This window comes from Cyprinodon tularosa, unplaced genomic scaffold (assembly GCF_016077235.1).
Source record: "Cyprinodon tularosa strain WSP-4 unplaced genomic scaffold, ASM1607723v1 ctg573, whole genome shotgun sequence".
Classification (NCBI taxonomy): Eukaryota; Metazoa; Chordata; class Actinopteri; order Cyprinodontiformes; family Cyprinodontidae; genus Cyprinodon; species Cyprinodon tularosa.
The window spans coordinates 257,902-278,898 of record NW_024039311.1 but is presented as its reverse complement, the minus strand read 5'-3'; the positions used below and the strand labels follow the sequence as shown (position 1 = coordinate 278,898).

The 20,997-nt window shown below is 38.2% G+C and overlaps 1 protein-coding gene across 1 annotated transcript; it reads left to right on the top strand.

Annotated features, from left to right (window-relative positions):
* The first annotated feature begins 4,559 nt into the window (after positions 1 to 4,559).
* On the top strand, positions 4,560 to 11,317 carry tnip2 (TNFAIP3 interacting protein 2). The gene is made up of 6 exons (XM_038306128.1): positions 4,560 to 5,255; positions 7,706 to 8,011; positions 8,104 to 8,193; positions 8,298 to 8,561; positions 8,668 to 8,784; positions 10,271 to 11,317. The coding sequence occupies exons 1-6, from the start codon at positions 4,884 to 4,886 to the stop codon at positions 10,562 to 10,564; spliced, it is 1,443 nt and encodes a 480-aa protein (XP_038162056.1). The 5' UTR covers positions 4,560 to 4,883; the 3' UTR covers positions 10,565 to 11,317.
* The last annotated feature ends 9,680 nt before the right edge of the window (positions 11,318 to 20,997 follow it).

Here is a 20,997-nt window from a genome sequence, read left to right as displayed (position 1 = left end):
TAATTTGACTAACTATTTGTCATAAACAGTTAATGTGTTGCTTGTGTTGATAGGCGCTCAGATAAATCCGTTTATTTTGTTATATTGTTTTATGTTGAAGCCAATGTTTTGGTTGTGTGTTGAAAAGGATTTAAATTAGCTGAACTATTGGTTGAGCAACGCCCTCTGGTGGAATAAGGCGGGACAGTTTTGAATGTGGCAGTGACTTAAGGTCCTTGAACATTGCAAACACATTGAATTATTCATGTCTCTAATTGTAGTTTTTATTTATCTTTCATCTTAATGATTTCCTTTGTGCAAATTATACTGTTTTATAATCATCCTAAAAGTTATATCATTATTTTAGAGGTAGTAGCAGTGTTATTATTTTTTTTACTTACAGAGATTTTTTTTTTGCTTAATGAATTTACTTGTATTTAACCAGTTAATTCTTAATGTGTCAGGATAAAATGCTTGCCATGTTGCCTTCTTGCCTTATACTTCATGTTATGGAGTTTTTCCTACTGTTAAAGGAAGAATTGAATAGAAAATCCCTTTATTGTCCCACACTGGGGAATTTGTGGTGTTTAAAGCAGGAAAAGGTTACAGTAGAAGTGGTCACACAATATGCACCTTAGAAAAAAATTAATACAAATAAATGTATAAATGAAACCTCTAAGAGCTAACCCTCTAAATGTCTGAAGTCATGAGATATAGAACAAAATGTTAAGAGCATATATAGTACAGCCTACCCGATTTGAAAGTCATATGTGGAAGTGATACCATTTCAATGCAGGTTCTTGAATCTAGAATGGTTTGGTGAAGCAGCGGTTTGAAGTTGGACACTGCTTCCTTTTTTCTTTTTCTTTTTTATCCAAATTTTACACCTTGATTCATGCTTTCACATGACTGTCATTTGATTTTTATGACTCACCTCAAAAGACATCTCTGTCATGGTCTGTGTGGCCTAGAAATACCTGGGACTCCCCACTGGCCGATGGTTCTTATTAACCTCTGGGCTGAATGTCAGAGAAGCATCCATCACTCCTACAGTCTAGACTGTAGTTTTACTTTGATCAGATACATTCATGTAGTCCAACAACCCCGAGGGAAACGGAGGTTTCCCAAAGACCTTCCCCTGGACACAAATTAGCAAACATACCTTCAGTGAAATTACTTACAATGTCACCATGTGTATTGATATTTTCCGCTTGAGTAAACAAAATGTCCCCCTTCTACGCATCGACTGTCATATAAATAAGTATTTTACATCAGGTTAAACAAAAGGCTCAAAATCTGGAAGATAGTGACAGTATAAATATGCTGATAATACCATAGACTAACCATAAACTAACTCATGTATTTCAAAAATGTCAAAGTTGACCACATTTTTGGGTACCTAAGGGCAACCCACAGCGAGTGAAAGTGAAGAGGGGAAAAGTAACAGTTTTAGAAAGTGCTGAATCACATGGAGGTCAGTCCACAATAATGAGCTTACTAATAGTGATGCCACCCCCCCAACACACACACACACACACAATACCATTATTTCTGTTTAGAAAGTTCTAAGTGGTTAGCCTTTGGACTCTTTTAGATAAAGTAAAAACTTTTATTGTTGGAATATTTCAAGGATGATCAATGATTGTTTATAAATGGAAATTTACAGTTTTGTCATAAAATCTTTCCAGTCTGTGGGGGGGGAAAAAACCCCATCAAACTAGAGATGTTTCCCCTTTTTACAGTGTTTTGTGAAAATATTTGCACCCTTTAGTTTTCCACATGTGGTTCAAATTAGAAACCTCAAACCTCATTGTGGTATTATTAGGATTTTAAGTCAGAGACAAATAAACAAGTGACCTGTAAACACATGATGATCAACTTAAATACAAAGATCTAAAAATATGTTATATGAATTTAGGTTCAAACACTCTGATCAATGCACACCTTAAGATTAAAATGCTCTATTTTTTACTTATTTTTTTGCAATTGCAAAATTACAGATGGGCTGAAATAGGAATATCTGCAAGTAAACATTCTGGACTGGATTTTGACTTGACCTTTGACAGGGTCACTAACACGGGTGTTTTTTGATCTAATAATGTACATCATCATCTGCATCATTCTCTGGATGAGCTGCCCTATTCTAGAGTCAAGGGGTCTCCAACAGGTTCTGACCAGCTTCCATGTCTCACAGACAGGATGGGGTGTTATTTTTCTGTAAAGATGTTCTGCTTGTCCAGGAATGAAATATATGTTGACTTTGTATACGTGAGTTTAGACTTGTTTCAATGTTAACAGGATGAACAATTGTGTCATGGGGTCACATTCAGAGGAATTTAGATAGGACTCATGTAACCTAAAGCAATTATCCACTGAATCATACCAAACTACTAAAACTCATTCATGTTCATTGAGTCACTGAACCGCAGGCAAGGCCATAACTGCGCAATTCAATAAATAATTTAATTACATAATAACAGAGAAAAACGTTTGTTGCGTTTAATGCTGTAGGAAATTCGAATGCTGAGCAAAAAGTTTGAATAAAGAAAGGAAGTCATAATAAAATGTATTCCCTGGTGTGAGTTTACTACGTAAGATTAGAAACCCTGCATGTCACCACATTAAATTGGGGGCTATTCAAGGAATATGGTTTTAAGTAGTAGGTCTGTTGGAAGCTCCACATGCCACAACATGAAAGCCTATGAAGAAAGACTAACAAAGTTATATGGAATTTATTGGACAGCAGGATTATTCCTCTTTATAGTTAAATAAATCTAACCAGGCTGTACTTTTATTTTCCTGGTGTATACGAGTCTGTTTGGTGCATTGAAATGTTGAACAGTTTGTTTATTTTAGTCGCTTTGTTCAACAAGTAAACTTGTTCGTTACAAACCAAGAGGGCTATACAAAGTTTATTTGTATAGCAAACAAAGTTGGAATACAGCTTGAAAAAGAAAAACTCTGAGAAAGGTAAAGAAAACCTGGACAACGAACTTCAAGTAATTATGTTTCAGTTAACTGTTTAAAAAGAACACCCAAGAGCAACTTAACCTTGATTAAACTTTGATTTAACTTTAAGATAGATTTTAAAATGTATATTTCTGTTCATTGTGAGGATTATAGTTCAAAGCTAATGTGGCGGCTCCTGAAGCAAAGATGCCAGATGCAGTCCACGCTTTACAAGTCTCCCAAAAATTCCAGGATGAGTGTGGAGGCCACCTTTTATAACCACACTTTTTCCTTCCAACTAACTTTCAGTTTTCGTATGCTTGTTTACAGCTTCTATCCTATCAGAGGCTGTCAAAACCTCAGCTTCTCCATACATTACATACATAACATTCTTTGATAGACTGTTATCGATGGCGTAACGACACAACAATAGGCCCATAAGCAACGTTATCTAGGTGGGCCCCATATGAAGTACAAGACCCCATTCCCCCCATCACAGTAGCAGCATCGTCCACCATTCCCTCTTCGGTTCCCTCTTCACCTCTTTGCTTTTTCTTTTCTGGAATCCGCTTAAGTAACTCTTTTTGGTATCCATCGTTGCTAACACATTGTACTTAAAGGTTATGGTTTTAATCTACACTCTGGATTACCCGCAATTCCAAGTCGTAGTGTAAAAATACATCGTTCTTTTAATATTTTTATTGCAGTTTAAAACATATTATATGAGTGTATTTTTGACCAACCGTCTAATGAACTATACATAGTTATTAACATACGGTAGTAATTAAGAGTACCACTGTCTGTTTTGCTATTGGTGTCGTTTTTTAAACGGCTCACAATCATGTTAAAATCTGGCATGTGTTGGGGTATAAATACCGCCCAGTCAGTCAGAGCAGGCTCAGGTGGGTATAAACAAAATTTTTCGCACCATTATATCTGCAAAGAGACGTCCTGATCCACAATTGCATAGGGGGCCTACCAGGAATCAGTTAGGGGGCCCCTGACCTCTTAGGGGCCCCGTCACTGACTCCTGATAGCAACTGCTGCTGCTGCTTTACCAATATTTACGCCATTGATTGTTATAGTTTTGTGCTGGCTGCAATAAATGCTCGGAAAACATGACTTTGTGTGTTAGTTTCATCATTATATAAAAAATAAATAAAAACCTGAAATGTTAGAACTGTAAATTTACAGTTCTGTTTATATTACTGTTTATATATGATATATAAACAGCATATATTTTTGTAGCATTTATTGAAAGCTACAAGTCAATTGGTATTTTTTCATTATTTTTGAAAAAGTTCCAAAAGTGTAGTGTTTTCAGTGCTCAAATAGTAACAAGACAAGTTCAGTTTCCTCTATGTATATATCAGGATATGGCTTTAAATGAATTTATCAGGCATTTTAGCTGAGAAGCAGTGTGGATTTATTCTAGTAAAGCCTAAACAAAATGACAAATAAATCTAAGTCTAGTTTAACTTATTGAAATCAAATACTAATGTAAATAAACTGTTTCATATTTAAAAACTAATCAAGAAGCGCCTGAAGTAAACGAGGAAGAAGGTTGGAAACTCTCGAACTGTGCAAGAGCTCCAATTTTCCGATGCCATTGAAAGCACCACGTCGCGTTTCCTTTTCGGGCGCTGTCGAAGAAACCCGAACGCAGTTCGAACAGAAAAAAAAAAAGTTTGATGTGTGTTTTATGTTTTAGTCGTTTAACAATGATTGCCGCCAGTGTAAAAGCCTTGATGTTTGCTGTTTGAAAGGTGGCAGCAGGCTGCAGGCAGGGCTCCGGTTTGACGACGCTAAAAAAAAAAAAAAAAAGTCCGCGGGGAAGTTCCCCAGGAAATCCCCAGTTCGGGGATACTATTCTCGACACTGATGCGCCAAATCTCCGGCAGAATTTACCTCCTTCTGAAAGACACGGGGTGAGAAGCAGAGGCGTCAAATGCTGGATGGTTATTGTTAAAAGAGTCGCTCGGTGTATTGAGTGTAAAAAGTCCGCCATGGATAGCGCCAGTTTCAGCTCTGAGGGAGACGCGCTGCTGAGGGAGAAAACGCGCAGCTTCGGCGTCATGAACACACTTTACCACGAAACCAAGGAGGAGATGGAGCTGCTCAACAAGCAGATCTGCCTAAAGGACAATATTATCGCAGACTTAAAGTCCAGGCTGGCCAGACATGAGAGGATCTACATGACGGTGGGAGATGATGAGCCTGTGCTCGTCGGACCGTCCAACTCACTGGTGGAAAGCCTGCTGAAAGAGATGTGCAAGATGAAACAGAAGAGGAACGACATGGAGCTCAAAACAGCCCGACAATCAGAGGTAGAAATAAGTCTGCAAACAAGGACAACATTTACTAACATATTTGTCACTGTTTTAGAAATGTGTCAACACCCTTTTATCTCTTTATTTGATATGATTAAATACTTTTTTTTCAACAGAATACTCAGAAACACAAAGAAAAATTGTTACTTTAATGAGAATAAATGGATAAATGCACAATTTCTGTAATAAATAATAATAAATAGATAAAAAAAATACATAACTGGCCTTTACTAGAATAAATCCACACTGGGGTCCAAACTGAAAAAGTTTTAATTTCATTATAGATAGATAGATAGATAGATAGATAGATAGATAGATAGATAGATAGATAGATAGATAGATAGATAGATAGATAGATAGATAGATAGATAGATAGATTTCATCTGGACAATTTCATCTTTTTTTAAAGTGCAGCCTTGAAAACTAGTAAAAAAAAAAAAAAAAAAAAAATATATATATATATATATATATATATATATATATATATATATATATATAGGGAAGTATGCTTTGTCTTTTAGACACCTTTTGTCATCATTGCAATGCTTATCAGCTACAATGCCTGATAAATTCATTTAAATCCATACCCTGATCTATACATAGATGAAAATGAACTTGTTGCTATTTGAGCACTGAAAACACTACACTTTTGGAACATTTTTCAAAAATAATTAAAAAATACCACTTGACCGATTAGCTGTAAGTAAATGTATGCCGTCATTTAGGAAAAAATGTCAGAAGTAAAAAAAAAAAAGTATGTTGAGTCAGATGCAGATTTAATCAGAAATCATTTTGAAGTGCTCTGTTACAAACATCTGTTTGATAATCTTTTAAATACAATTAGTTTCTCTTGTATTCTGTAACTTTTGCTATCAGTGTGTTCTAAACATATATTTCTAAATGACACTTTAAACTAATGTAAAATAATTTTAGGTCTCCAAGACTGACTTTATGCCTCATTCAGTACAACTACGTTTTTTTTTGTTAAACAATACAACTATAGATCTTAATATCAGACATTTTGGCTTAAGTTTTTTATATGCACATAGTTTTTAATGTTCTTATTTCTGGGGGGATGAACAACTTTGTTCATAATATAGTTTTTTTCTTAAAGGTACACTATGCAACCGGTGTTGATTTTCCAGTGAGGCTCCCTCCAGAGGGCGAAAGTAAAAGTGCACTGTCGTAAATATGCACAGCTGTTCTCCTGGTTTCTCCGTCAAGCCAGGCGCGGTTGTTTTGAGCTTAGCAGCGAATGACTAACGCTGCGTTCACACTAGACGTAGCTGGCGCGACAGAAGCAGCGAGTTTACATGCAGTCAATGGTTGACGCGCGTCAAGGCGCAGCAAAAGGTCCAGCTGCGCGTTTTGAGCACCAGGCGCAGCACGTCTGAGCAGCTGAAGCAGCGCGTCGGGTGCGTTTAACGTAGGGAGAGAGACACAGCGCTGATGATCACTCCTATTAAACAGTTTATTGACGCCTAAATTAACTTAAAATGCAGAAATCTGCCGGCAGAATATGCAGTTTGGATTATTTAGATGAAAAACACCTACCAGCTGCCGCGGTAAACCGCTGCTGATGAAGGGATCCATACTGTTGGCGCCCCGCTGGTATGTGGGGGTCTGAGTGGCTCCGACAGAAAAAATATTGAAGGCAGGATAATAATCTGAATGAACTGACTGCACTGATTACGTTTTCAGGTGTATTTTCTCACTTAAACACATATTAAAACTACTTTATTCCCACTGATCACAGCAAATATAGCTGCAAGGCAGAGAAAGGATAGTGAAGCTCCGCCCAACGCGCGTCAGAGCCACTTTTGCACCCCGCAGCCAGAGCAGCAAAGCTGCTTCAGCCTCGCGTCAGAACTAACTGGTACAAGCAGCAAAAAGGAAGCAGCAGACGCGATTTTGCTGCTTTTGCTGCGTGAACGTAGCATAACTGCACAAAGATCGCCACTGTGCTAGCAACGAGAATGCTTTTAATGGGGGCGTGTAGCAGTTCTCGTCGTAAAGCAAGACTGACCCTCACGAGACTTCTGAGCCTGTGGGTGCGGGTCGGTGCTCCTGCAGTTGCAAGTGCAGTATTTCCCCCACAGACCACCAGGGCGGCCGAGAATACCTTTGTTCAACCTGAAATGACTCATTTAGTCATCCAAAACGTTATGGAACACATTAATTAACTGAAAAATGTTGCATAGTGTCCCTTTAATGCAATGGAATAGTAATACAGAGTAGATGGGTATATCCTTAAACACATCAGTAAAAATGATTTGTCACAAGTTGTTGTGATATTAATTAGTCACTCTGTAAATAATATTAGGTTATTATTGGGTCCAAAGAGAGACTAAAGAAGAATAAACTATGATATGTTGAGCATCTCTAAAATGGATAAATAAATGAAACGACGACCGTTTTTTTTTTTTTACTTATGTTCTTCTCTATAGGAGATCCAGAGGCTTAATGCACAAGTTAGGGAGAAGGAGCTGGAGCTGGAGCAGATCCGGTGTCAGCCAGACCATGAGAAGGACCGGGAGATCCAGAGACTGCGGGCAGCCCTGGAGGAGAGGGAGCGTGCCGAGGCCACCAGGACTGTCCTCTGCTCGTCGCTGGCCGAGGAGGCCGACCAGCTGCGCGGTCAGCTCGGAGCCACCGTCAAGGTGTGCCAGGAGCTGCTGACCAGGCTGGACAAGGAGAAGAAAGGGATGGGTGAAGAAGTGGAGGAGCTGTCCCAGCAGCAGAGTACCAAAGATGTATGTGTTCCAGACCTCCATCTGTAGTTGTTTCAATAAAGGCTTCTCTCCTTTTGCACCATTTACATTTTTTTCCCTAACCCCTTTCACAGACACCTGACCTCCTTGACTTGAGTGCAGCTAAATCCCAAATTCGACAGCTTCAGGAAGAAAATCAACAACTGAAGCAGCGCGTGGTTTATGTAAGTCCGGATTCTGACAGGAAACCCAGGATTAGCCCAAATCATTACACACAGAACCCTGCCTCAGATCACAGTGTATAACACTGATGCCTTTCTGTCTACAGGTGCAGGATCTAAACTCCCAGTGGCAGAAATACGACTCCAGCAGGGAGGAGTACATCAGGGCTTTGTGTCAGAGGCTGAAGGAGAGCTCCGGCCAGGGCCTGATGCCGGGGATGAGCTCCATCAGAACAGGGATCCTCCATCAGGAGATTTCCAGGCTCAACTCCTTACTGGAGGAGAAAATCAGGGAGTGTGCAAGGCTGGATAGAGAAGTGGAGGACACGAGGAGGCAAGGACATGAGCGTATCCAGACACTGGAGCAGCAGGTGGGTTTCTGCAAATGACATCATATTAGACTGTTCAATGAATGCAGCTTTTCTTCAATTAGATACCTGAAAATAGTTGAGTAATGGTCAAGCTTTCCTTTTCTAGGTCCTAATCTACACAGAAGACTTTAAGTCGGAGCGTGCTGATAGAGAACGAGCTCAGGGTCAGATCGCTGACCTGAAGGAGCAGATTTCTCAGTTAAAGCAGCAGCTGCATAAACAGGTATGTTAGCAACCCTTACTAGAGTTTTTATGAGTTAGTTGATGAAACTTATAGAAGTAGACAACTGTTTTACAGTACAGTACTTTTCTGCATGGTAGGAAGGACAGTTTACCAATTGGGAGCAGTTAGATGTAAAGATGCAGTGGAGCTGATCATTTATACTCCTGCTAAATTTAGATTTCTAGTTATATAATTTCATCCAGTAAAAATGTTTGTTTCTGTCTGGAAATGTGGCAGCAAAGTCTAAATGATAATAGTATTCAGGAAGTAAAATATAGTTTTTTTTTATTTTTATCTTTATAAATAGCATGATTGGTGTGATATATAACAGTCTACATGATAAATGGAAAAATCTTTTTTGTCCTTTATGACAATCAGACTCCTTTTCAATTACTTTTTAATTTAAGTTTTTAAACAAAATAATATCTATGATTTATATTATCGTTGCCATCACCCAAATTTTTAGCTCGGTCCACAGATTTCCCCTCAGATTTAAATCTAGACCCTGGCTTCTATTACTTTCAGCCTAAAGAAACATGTTAGTAAACATAAAAGTTTCATTTAAGTCTGAATCTACCAGGGCTATCAATATTTGATGGATGAATTAAAAAGAAAATGGTATTGGCTGAGCTGTGGTCATTTTGTAGCAGTAGGGGCCCAAATCAAATCCCCTTTAATAGTGAATTCACACCAAACATGCTGTATGCATGTTTTTTGTGAGGGATTGCTGTAGAGTCAACTACAGAGTGCAAGCGAACGTCTGCTGTGACCACAAGCTCATCCAGGAGGAGTGAATCCTGGAAAGTTACTGACTCGATGCAATCAGCTGACTGGACGATCTGATTGAGCTGACTGTGTAAAGTGCGTTGAGATGACACGTGTTGTGAATTGGCTTTATATAAATTACTGTAAATGAACTGAATTCAATCTGTTATCTCGGTTTGGGGACCAATCACCCAAACCACAGAGGCAAGGTGAGGAGGAGCTTGGAAACTCAGACAGGAACAGCATGGCAACAGGCCAAGCAGAGAGCGCAACTGGTAGCCGTCGGTTCCCCGCTCCGGAGCTATAGGAGGAGGACAAACAATGAAGGATTCCTTCTAGGGGATAAACTAAAACGGCTTTTTGAAAAGCTACCTACAAACCTCTAAATATTTTTTCTATCTTCTATTTGGACTGAAAAACACTTCATCTCCTTTGCGTTCCTTTGTTTACGTCACAACAACATCCAGTCCCTAATTGGTTGATGGAACGCACATTAACAGAAAAGTTTAGATTTTCTTAACTCCTGTAGAATTCTTTCCTCTTCTCTTAATCATGCTGTTCGCTTCGCTCCTGCACGCTCCTCTACATAGGGACATCATGTAAATCAGCTCCCATCATCCGTGTTCAGATAAGGCCCCAAGTAGCCTCAGACTAGCTGTGGGTAGATCTATAGCAGCCTCTACTACTCTATTGGTCTGACAGTGTTTTTGCTGTTCTACAGGGAGCCAGCAGAGAGAGCAGAGACGTGGTCCCCCTGTGCCGTGTCCACATAGGACACAGGATCTCCCCAAGGAGAAACAAGGACTCCTCGGAGCCCCTGCTGAGGGCGGCCCCTGAAAGGCAGCAGCCACCCGCTCCGCCACAGCCAGCTGCAACATCTGCAGCCGCAGCAGCAACAAACTGGAGCGACTGCCCAGGACCGTCAGAGCTACAGTGTCCGCAGTGCCACGCCAGGTTCAATGACACTGAGGCCGCAGAGTGCATAAAGCATTTTGACGAGTGCGCCCGGCTATAAGAGGCACGCTATTGTTACCTAACACTGTTTACCAGCACTACAAGGCAGAAAAATCAGCGGGTTGGACGTTCAAGCTCCTGACTACAAACGAAACAACTGACTGAAGATGCTTCTCAAACAATGACGCAAAACCCCAAAGTTTCCCTGTTGCAAGCTTTCTGAGTCTGCATGAACCCCCTTATGAGTTCTCCTTTGGTAGGAGGGGAGGCCAAAATGCAATATCATATACTCAGATGTATATATATATATATATTTAAGTATGTATTTGTATGTATATGAATATTATATATAATTTCAAATACCTCATGGTTAAATTACAAACTTGCTGCACTTTCTTCACATTTAACCAAACCTATTGTAGGATTGTACGATTGAGAGATGATTGATAAGCTTCTTCCTTTGGATTTAGACACATGGTGCTAATATTATGTTTTCATTGGATTTTTTTTAATATATATATATTTTAAATGGCAGATGTAAAATAGAAGTGTACTGCTATATTGATATTTATTCTCCTTGTATGTCTAACTGGAAGACACATACATTTTTTTCTAAAGACCTGTTTTTATGTTTTAAATGTAACATATATAGATATTTTGTTAACTTTTGGGAACAAATAAGTATAAAATATATTACAGCAAGCCAAACGTATTTGATCAAACCTTTTTAAAGGGTTTATATGTAAAGATTGCAACCAAACTGACAACATGGATGTTGTTTTCGTCTATTATTTTTTGTAATAAAACCCTGCTGAAGGCATTCTTTTTGTAAGCGTATTTATACCGTTGAAATCTTCGTCATTCTACTGTTTTGCTTCATTCTTGACAGAACTTAAGCCTCAAGCTTTAACTTCAGATCATGACCTGACCACAAAACGATGGCACAACTTAATCTAAATCTGTGAGCGCATCTTTTTTAGCGTGTCACGTGTGCTTGTGTTTGTGCACGGTGGAAAACCCCTTCCCAGTGCTGCCTGAATGGGCACGCTGTGTTGCCACGGCCAGATTCCCAGCTGTTGTGCGTCGAGCCGGAGCGAACTCCACAAGCACATGTGGGAAACTGCCTGCAGAGGAGTTGAACGAATCCGACCCTGCAAAGTATCACAAACACAGTGGCGGCAGCCCTTTGGTGAATCAGTTGTCATGGGTTTAGTGCACAAAGCACAGGAAGCTGGACATCCCCTGTTTTATAAAAAAGGAAGTACGCAGTTGCAGAGCGAAGAAAAGATAAAGCCAAACAACCTCAGAGTTTTTAGTGTAGCTGTTGTTTGCTCAAACAATGGAATATTTAAAACTAGAACCAAACCAAACTAAACACAAGAATAGGAACTATGGGTTTTTTTGTCAGTATATACTTTTATGTAATAAGAGAACCAAGCACTTGTGATAAAAGGAAATCATTTCGGTGCAGCTGTTTTTTGGTGAACTTTACACTGACTTGAAACATGAAAAGTATTTCCTTTTAACTTTACTAGATTTTACAACTTAAAAAAAAAACCCAAAGATCGTAAGCGGAAGACCAAAACAAGCAAATTTAAATTCATCACAAAGAAAAAATAATAAACTGATCATTAAGGTTGTGTGTTGTACTTTTGTCATTGACCCCTTTCACTCTGATACGCCTAAATAAAAGTCAAAGCAACCAGAAGTCTGGTGAGTAAATTGATTCTACATTTTTTCACTTCAGGTCCAGTCCATCTGTTCTAGAAAAATGGATTGAGACACTGATGAACAAACAACATAAAGAAGACCAAGATCCACAGGAGCAGGTTTGCCACATCCGCTTGATTGTTTCCTGTTAAAAACACAATGTAAAACCCACCCACCACAGTAAAAACCAGCCCAAATCTAAACCCCCTTCTTAAAAACAATGAGCTCTGGATCTCCCTGTAGGACAGGAACAACTCGCCATTATAGCCCGGAGCACTCTACTGATTTATTTTGGTATCTTTCTCCTTTTAACCCGATGCTGTCTCTTAGCATAAGGTCAAATATTAGAATTAAATGCCTTCAGGCCATCACATCTCAGTGCAGCTTAGCTAAACCTTTTGCCCCATTGATACTGACCAAAATCATTTCACAGTGGAAGTTAATTGACTGTTGATCATCACTGCAAGATCATGTCACATTTTATCAATTCTCTACATTTTAAAATAAACCAGTTAAGGCCCAAAGTGCAAGGACATTTTGTTGAAAAGCTTTGTTTCTATCACACAATGGGAACTGTTTTGAATTAAAAAAAAAATTCCTTTATAAAAACATTTCAACATCAAACTATTCTTTATAAAGCAGCTCGAACTTTAGCAATTAGTCCAAAGCTATTTTTTTTTATAGCTAAACATGTTCAAAAGCAGCCAAGTTTGGCAGAAAAAGGCACCAATGTGGCAGCGATTACAAAATAATATACCAACTTTGAGAATGTTTTGAAAAAACAAACTATTCTAAAACATTTTTTATCTAAATGAACAGAGAGGATGAGAAAAGACAGCAAAATAAGCCAATTAGAGGTCCATGTTAACTCAGCTGTTGTTGGTCCACCTTACATAAAAAAAAAAAGGTAGAATGAAGGCCATTGCTTAAAAAAGCAATTCCTTCTACAATTTGTCACAAGTCATGTAGGCATGGACGTAATTTTGGAAGTGGACAGGGGGGACACGCCCCCTGCACTTTTTGAAACCTCCGTTTTGGTCCCCTGCACTTTTCACTGTCCAAAATGCTACGCTACAATACCCAGACATTAATCGAGCACTAGGACCAAGCGGAAAACCGCAGCTCAAGCTGAAGCCTGCTCCCCTGAATTTAGACCGCCCACAATCACCTGGTTGGTCCACCGTCTTTTCTTGTGTGATTGGCTGTCACGGCCCTATAAACATCTGATGCGCCACTGATCTGTGATTGGATGTTTAAACGCCCTGAAGTCAGTTATATTAAAAAATACTTGCGTCCACCCCGCTTCTGAAATCAAAATTTCATCCATGCATGTAGGTAACACAGCAGCCATGTAAAAAATACAGGTCTTCTGCTCACATATGGTGGTGGTCACACGTTATGGAGGTCGTGAAATGATGCAAAGACCAACAGAGAACCTGTTAGAGGCTGAAAAAGACGTGAAACTAGCAGATGTTTACATACTAAAATTAAAAAATATATATATACTAAGCTACATTAAAACTAGTTAATGCCCCTGTCCAAGACTTTAGTTACATTTATAGCAATGACAACCCAAGGCCAGTCAGCCTTAGAGAGTTCAGATCTGACAGTTCCTTATTGACAAAATGATGCCAGAGTTAATTGGGCTACTTCTTGGACCCTAATTACAAACACAAATAAGCACACCATTAAACTATTGCAAAGTATGTTATTCTAAGTCAAATCTAAGACTTCAGATAGAAAAAAAAAATTATATCTTTATAGCTGGGGTCAGGTTCTGAGCTGAAAATGTTTGTCCCATAAAGGACTTAAAACCAGATCATTTACTGATTACATGAGAACATGGGAACTCCAACGGCTACTGTATTCGGTAAATGTACTTTAATACTACATGGATTTTTAACATGTATTTTACTGTTAGTGGGAAACATAAGTGCATTACATGATTCAATAGAAAGAGAAGTGACTTCCACATAGGATGTTTCTCAATTCTGCTTCAGATTACCTAAGCTCCACTCATCTTACATTGCTTTAGTACATAAAAGGTAGACAGTTAGAGGTCAGGTGAATATACAGTAAACATTAGATTGTGTCATAGGATGTACTTTAAACCTTTACTGGCATACTGTGTATACATTACTTACTGCAAGTACTGTTTTTTCAAAAAATCTGGATTCGGAAATATTTCCACAGCCTTAGTTTGTTTGTTTTTTTAAACCCCTAGTTATGTTGTTTTATTTCCAATCATCTTTTTATTTCAATCTTTAAAATACCCCAAATTTCACATGTCTTTTTATTTCTTTCCATCCCTCTAGAATTGAGTAGCTTTTTTTTTTTTTAGATGGTGAGATTGAAAGTCTTATTGTCCAGTTGATGGTTAAACTCAGTCCTGCAAGGTTCCCAGGTAATACAAAATGTAAACCAAGCCCACATCATCAGCCAATTCACAACAACTCAATTCAATTCAAAAATACTTTAATACCAAAGGGAAATTTCTCTGTTATGAACTTCCACATTTACCATAACTCTGTGGAGACAACAATGTAGCCGTTGTTTTTTTCCTTTTCATTTCCCATGCCTTTTAGTATTGCACAGAACTGCTTGGACTCATTCACTTGTGAGAAAACATTTTCAGCATAGAATATCTAATCTGAGTGGTTTGGAAATGGTTTGTACAGCAAAGGTTGAACATTGATAAGCAGCAGTTTATCTATGATCATTGCTGATAGGTCTCTGCTCTGTCAATGTATTTATACAGATGTACATTGCTGTGAACATGTAATCGGCCACCTACATACTTTGTTTTTTCAGGCTAAAATTTTTCAGATTAAACTAATTTGAATACCCCTAAATATAGCAAAGTAAATATAAATTATGTTTGCAAATGAGTATTTAATTTAGGTGTAAACAAAAATAAAAAAGCTATGCAAACCTACCTGACCCATACCTCTAATAAACTTAGCTGCAGCAACTGCCAGCAAGTGTTTGCAACAAAGGTATCTGTATTTCAAATAACCGAAGTAAATATGGTCTTGTCTTCGTGTATTTCTATATTTAGCTACACTGCAGCGTTGTTGTTTTTTTTTGTTTTTCTTTCTTTCTTTGAATAGAATAGAATTCAACTTTGTCATTAAACTGCCACAAATACCAATCAATGAAATGTCCTCATATTTGGTGTTAGGAGGCGTTCAGGCACGTGATAGCTGTGGAGAAGAAGCTGTTCCAGAGGGCAGAGTGAGTAGAGTCTTTGGTGATATCCCAGCCCTTTTCAGACACTGCTTCCTGTAGATGTCCTTGATGGCAGGGAGCGGTGCCCCGGGGATGTGCTGGACAGTTTTCACCCCCCTTAGCAAGGCAGAGCAGCCCCCATACCAAACTGTGATACAGTTGTTGAGGATGCTCTCGATTGTGCAGTGGTAGAAGCTCGTGAGGTTCTCTGATGACAGATGGTTCTTCTTCAGGGTCCTCATGAACTGGGAACATCATCTGTCTTACTTGATAAGATGTTCTCTTTTATGGTTTTCTTAGTTAACAGCAAATTTTATAGTTGAGGGTGGTTTGTGCGGTTCCTCAAATAGCAAAGAAACACCCAAATTCAGCCAGCATGTGTGATTGTTTCAGGAATTTTCTCCCAAAATTCACTTTTGTTTTGTTAAATCCTTGTGGATGATCAAGAGTTGTTTTTTTGTTTTGTTTTTTGCAAATGCAAGTTCCTGAAGGGGTTTGGGCCTTGAACCTTTCCTATGGGATGTGTTAGATGACTTATTTCCATTTATTTCCACGTGTTGTTGCATGTTCTTGGGAAATTATCATATTGCTTATTCTGAGCCTTTGGCCTACTTTGTGTTGTCAGTCAAGTTCAACATAAGTCGTCCTTTTGTTATACAGTTATCAGTCCAATGTAAATCAAACTCGAAAATAATTTGTAAAAGACTTAATACTTTTTTTCAAGTTGGACACAACCCAGAAAGAACCAGCAATGTATAGCCTACCAACTTTTTCCATTTACTTTAAAGTTCTGGGAACTTCCCCCATGATTATATAAGTTGATAATTGTATTTCATTTTCTAATTTCAATAATTTTGTTAAAAGAAAAACATCAAAATGTTTTTTTTGTTTGTTTTTTTTTAAAGCTAGGCTGCCATAAATAAGGTTTAAAAGAAGATATATAAGTCAAGTAACTAATATCGAGGGTTTTTTTTGTTGTTTGAAAAACTTAAAGCATTGAAATTAAGATTTTTTTTTTAGGTTTAGAAATATGAAGAATAGCAGCTGTATTTGATTTTCAGATTACCTCATATTATCCAAGTCTCACAATGAAACTTGGCAGCATCGCACGTAAAGTCAATAATTAACTATGAAGGGGAAATACTTGAGGTGAAAAGATTTCCACCACACTGATTTTATTAATAAAGCTTTATCTGATGTACCCACAGAAATATGGTTGCCATATTTGGCTTTTAAAGTTTTAGGATGTCATTTTAAAGCAAAGCTGAAAAAAAAAAAAAAAAAAAAAACAGGCCACGAGGCGTCTGACAGGGATTCTCCCCCCGCCAGCTCACTCCTACGCGTTACAACAGGGTCTAAAAGTGACTGAACTTCCACACAAGCGCTCAACCCACCCATCTCCTCTCAGAGTGGAAATAAATAGGTCACAAGTCCCCACCTGAGTCTCTGGGAACTTTTCTAAGAAACAAAGAATTAATAAGAAAGGTTACGACAGAGGGTCAGTTCCTGTCGGAAACCTGTTTTCAAAGCATCAGGGTGTACAGAAGTACCCTCTTGTGCTGACGCAGACAGGGAAACTTCAGCCTTCCACTTATCCAGGTAAATACAGAATGGATGGATACAGCCATTAATCTTATGTGAATCCTAAAAGAATGGGAATTTCCCTCCATTGCATGGAAATTCCCCCCCAAAAAAACATACAGGTTCGTTTCAAATGGATTGCTGTGGCCGTGAGATCGTTTAATTCAATGTTTATTGATAGACTCAGTAGGCATTAATGCAAACTGCTTGTTTTCAGTCTTGTCGGTTGGAAGTCGACAGTTTGGTTTGTCCCATCACTGAGTTGGATTTTAGCCTGGAAGGAGGAAGGGGATTCCCTCTTTGGGATTATATATGGTTCTGAGATGCTCCAGGCACTTCTGTAATTAAAAGAACAGTGTTCTTATCACAAGCTGAAAAGCAGCTCTCAACCCTACAAAGACAATTACCCCCAAATGTAAAGACAGCTATTGCTGTATAAAACATTACAGAGAGCCCCTCTACCTAATCTGCTCCATTTTCACATTTCATTTAGATCACGTCCTACGTTTGTGGGTCTCAATCTTCGGGGTGTTTTTTTGACTCTACATTTGCGTAGATTTGCCTAAATGTGGTAGATCCAATATTACATCAGCGCTGACTGAGAGCAAGTTCACACTACGAGCAGCCAGACTGTCATTCATACCTGAAATGATTTATGAGTCATCACGGGGAGCTCTAGCAAGCAAAAAAGAAGAAAAATGACATGGCCTGTATGAAGAACCTTTACCACAGAACACACTCATTAGTTTGGAACTCATGAATCTCCCGTTTTGAGACTCAGCAACACTAAGGACAAGAGGAAGCAGCAAAGAACACAACCATACCTCATTTCCTCTTCCTTATTAATCATTTAGGCCTTCAAAAAATGAATTGTTGAATGTACCAATCAAAAAGCATTTTGGGATTTTTTATTTTGTCAAATTTAGTGCACTAAAACGTATCTCATTATCCAGTTTTAGAAAGAAAATTAAACCTACAACTGTCATAATTGTTTGAAACCAATAAGCTGACATTGCTATATTGCAACAAGGAAAGTGGAGCATAAATCCCGTTAACAAAATCATTTTTTAATTGAACAATTACATTTTAAGTTTAACACCTTAAAGCCAAGTGTATCATATTTGACGCGAGTTTTTGAGACTTATAATGATCAATGTGATGTTTTTCTGCTTGAAAAACTGATTTTAACATTCAAACAGATATAAAAATGCCTAATGTCTCACATTTGATGCAAATAAACGATTTAATTAAACTCAATTTAACAAAAATTTTCAGAAGGTTCAAGACATTCTAATTTTGAAAAACTTAAATGTTCTATCAAGTATTTCATGGTTTAGGCTTTATAGGGTTAACTATTACACTTCTTCTGTGGTATTGTGTTGAATCCTTGATTCACTAACTGCCTCGAAGGGATTTTAAATCAGTGGATAAGAAAGATTTGTGTGCAAAAACCTTAAAGGAATAGTACACCCAAAACATGATTAGCCTTCATTTTCTACTCACCTCCATGCTGAACAACACTCTGGAGTACTTTTTTGATATCTCAAATGCATCTGGAGATCTGGGAGACTTCTTGCTGTCTGCTGACATTCAAATAATGGAGGTCTATGGCGCCCGAGACAGAAAGGTCCACAAAAGTCCACAAAAACTTGTCAATATTCCTCCATACTGCTCGTCCAATGTAATCCAAGTGTCCTGAGTGGGTAGCATCCAGAATTTACTCGAAACGAAGTCATTTAGAACGTTTTAGAGCCTAAACAGTAGTGTATAGGATTTCCTAATAGCGCCCCCATGCGCGCTCACGATTCTACGGAAGCCGGCAGACCAAACCAGCGCATTCAGCTCGGCAAAGAACTCATGCTCTTCCTCAACACTGAAGTCCTCAGACATTTTTCTTTCGTTGTTTCTTTCTTTGCACAGGTAAACAGCACATTTCTTCTTCTACGCTTGCATTATCGGCAGACCAGACGCTGAATGCGCACTTCCTTCCGGTTTGGTCTGCCGGCTTCCGTAGAATCGTGAGCGCGCATGGGGGCGCTATTAGGAAATCCTATACACTACTGTTTATGCTCTAAAAACATTCTAAATTACTTCGTTTCGAGTAAATTCTGGATGCTACCCACTCAGGACACTTGGATTACATTGGACGAGCAGTATGGAGGAATATTGACACGTTTTTGTGGACTTTTATGGACCTTTCTGTCTCGGGCGCCATGGACCTCCATTATTTGAATGTCAGCAGACAGCAAGAAGCCTCCCAGATCTCCAGATGCATTTGAGATATCAAAAAAGTACTCCAGAGTGTTGTTCAGCATGGAGGTGAGTAGAAAATGAAGGCTAATCATGTTTTGGGTGTACTATTCCTTTAAGCAGTTGAAAACTGCTTAAGGTTTATCTGACATACTCTGCAACTGAAACTTGAATCTTGGGATCTACTTGACTCAGTTGCAAAGCCCCTCTTGATTGATTATGACTGTTGATTGGAGGATTTCCCATAAGGAACTGGTACATAAATGTGAGTCACTCTGCAACTCTGCATGCAGCCGCAGAGGTGCAAAAGTGGGTAAAGATTCCTGCCATAGAGCAGGAAGTCATGACAGTTCTGTCTCCCTAAAAACAAAAACACTATGGTTTAAACCTTAGATCAATAAAATTATATTTTGCATGAAAAAAATTCATTCTTGTACAAGTGTGTTTAGAGTAACCTAATTAGGATACATCTAATACAACTGTTATATACGTGATTTAAAACTGAATCTATGATTGGATCGTTGCATTAAGCTCATCATTTAGTATAAAATGTCTGCGTTTATGGCCTAATGTAACATTTAAATTTTAGAAGTCATTTTTTCTTTATCTGTAAAGTGAAACAATCATAATCAACGAGGCTTGAATCATCAGTCTGTGTGTAAATGACTTTTTTTCTGTGATATTCAAATTTAATGAAACGGTCTAAATTAATTGTAGTTTAGTGGAAAAAACACTATATATTTGTTTTAAACTTTCATGTAATTTCATTTAAAGAGAAATGATTATGCCAAGTCGTTAAGTTTTAGTGATTCTGATTAAAACCAATAGAAGTTCTAAATATAAGTCTTGAACACTGCTTCATGACAGAAGGACAAAACATGAGATTTAATATTTGGGATAAAACATCAGGACACAAACCTGGGTTCATTCTTTCTGGGTTTTTCCTCCATTCAGCATGAATGTGGATCAAATTCAGTCTCATACCAGTAGGGAGCTTATGCAAGGCGCTGGCCGTTAGGTAAGCCAGCAAACATTTCCCAATTAACACAACTTGCTTACCTTAACCTATAACTACTTGGTAGAAAAGCGTTCCTTTTTTTTGCGTGTAGTAAGATTTTGCAACAAAATGCACTTTAGCTTTAAAAAGTATCAGGTGTTACAACAGGAAGGATTAGGTTGCAACTCCTTGTGGTGGCTATATACAAGTAGAAATAGCATTGTTTTTTTAGATGTTACCTTATATTGAGGGAAAAAACCCTTAGTTTGAATAAATCTCCACTTTTTTTTGTTTAAGACAAGCGAGTAATCACTGCAGAACAGCTAGCAGAACTAGGAAGCAAGGAAAATAAACATGGAAGGTTTAGGATTAGAATATGCTGAATAAAAGGTTAACCTGTGGTGATATTTGTAATTTAGAGCACACAGAAACATGAAATCTTTGGGGGCAACTGTGGTTGCCATACCAATTTGTAATATTTTGACGTCAGTTGCTACCAGTTGACACTGAGGTGTAGCTGAGAGAATAAATTACTAAAATGCATCTTGTTTTTGGCTTTTTCTTGCAAACTACATTCTATAGAACTGTAACAGGACAAAGAAAATAATAAGATGAAACATCTTCACTTGTTTCCTTTTAAGATAAACTAATGCTAATGGCTCAGCAGGATTTTACAGAAACAAATCCCATTTCCTTTATTTAGAGGAAAGTAGCAACCATTTGTTCAG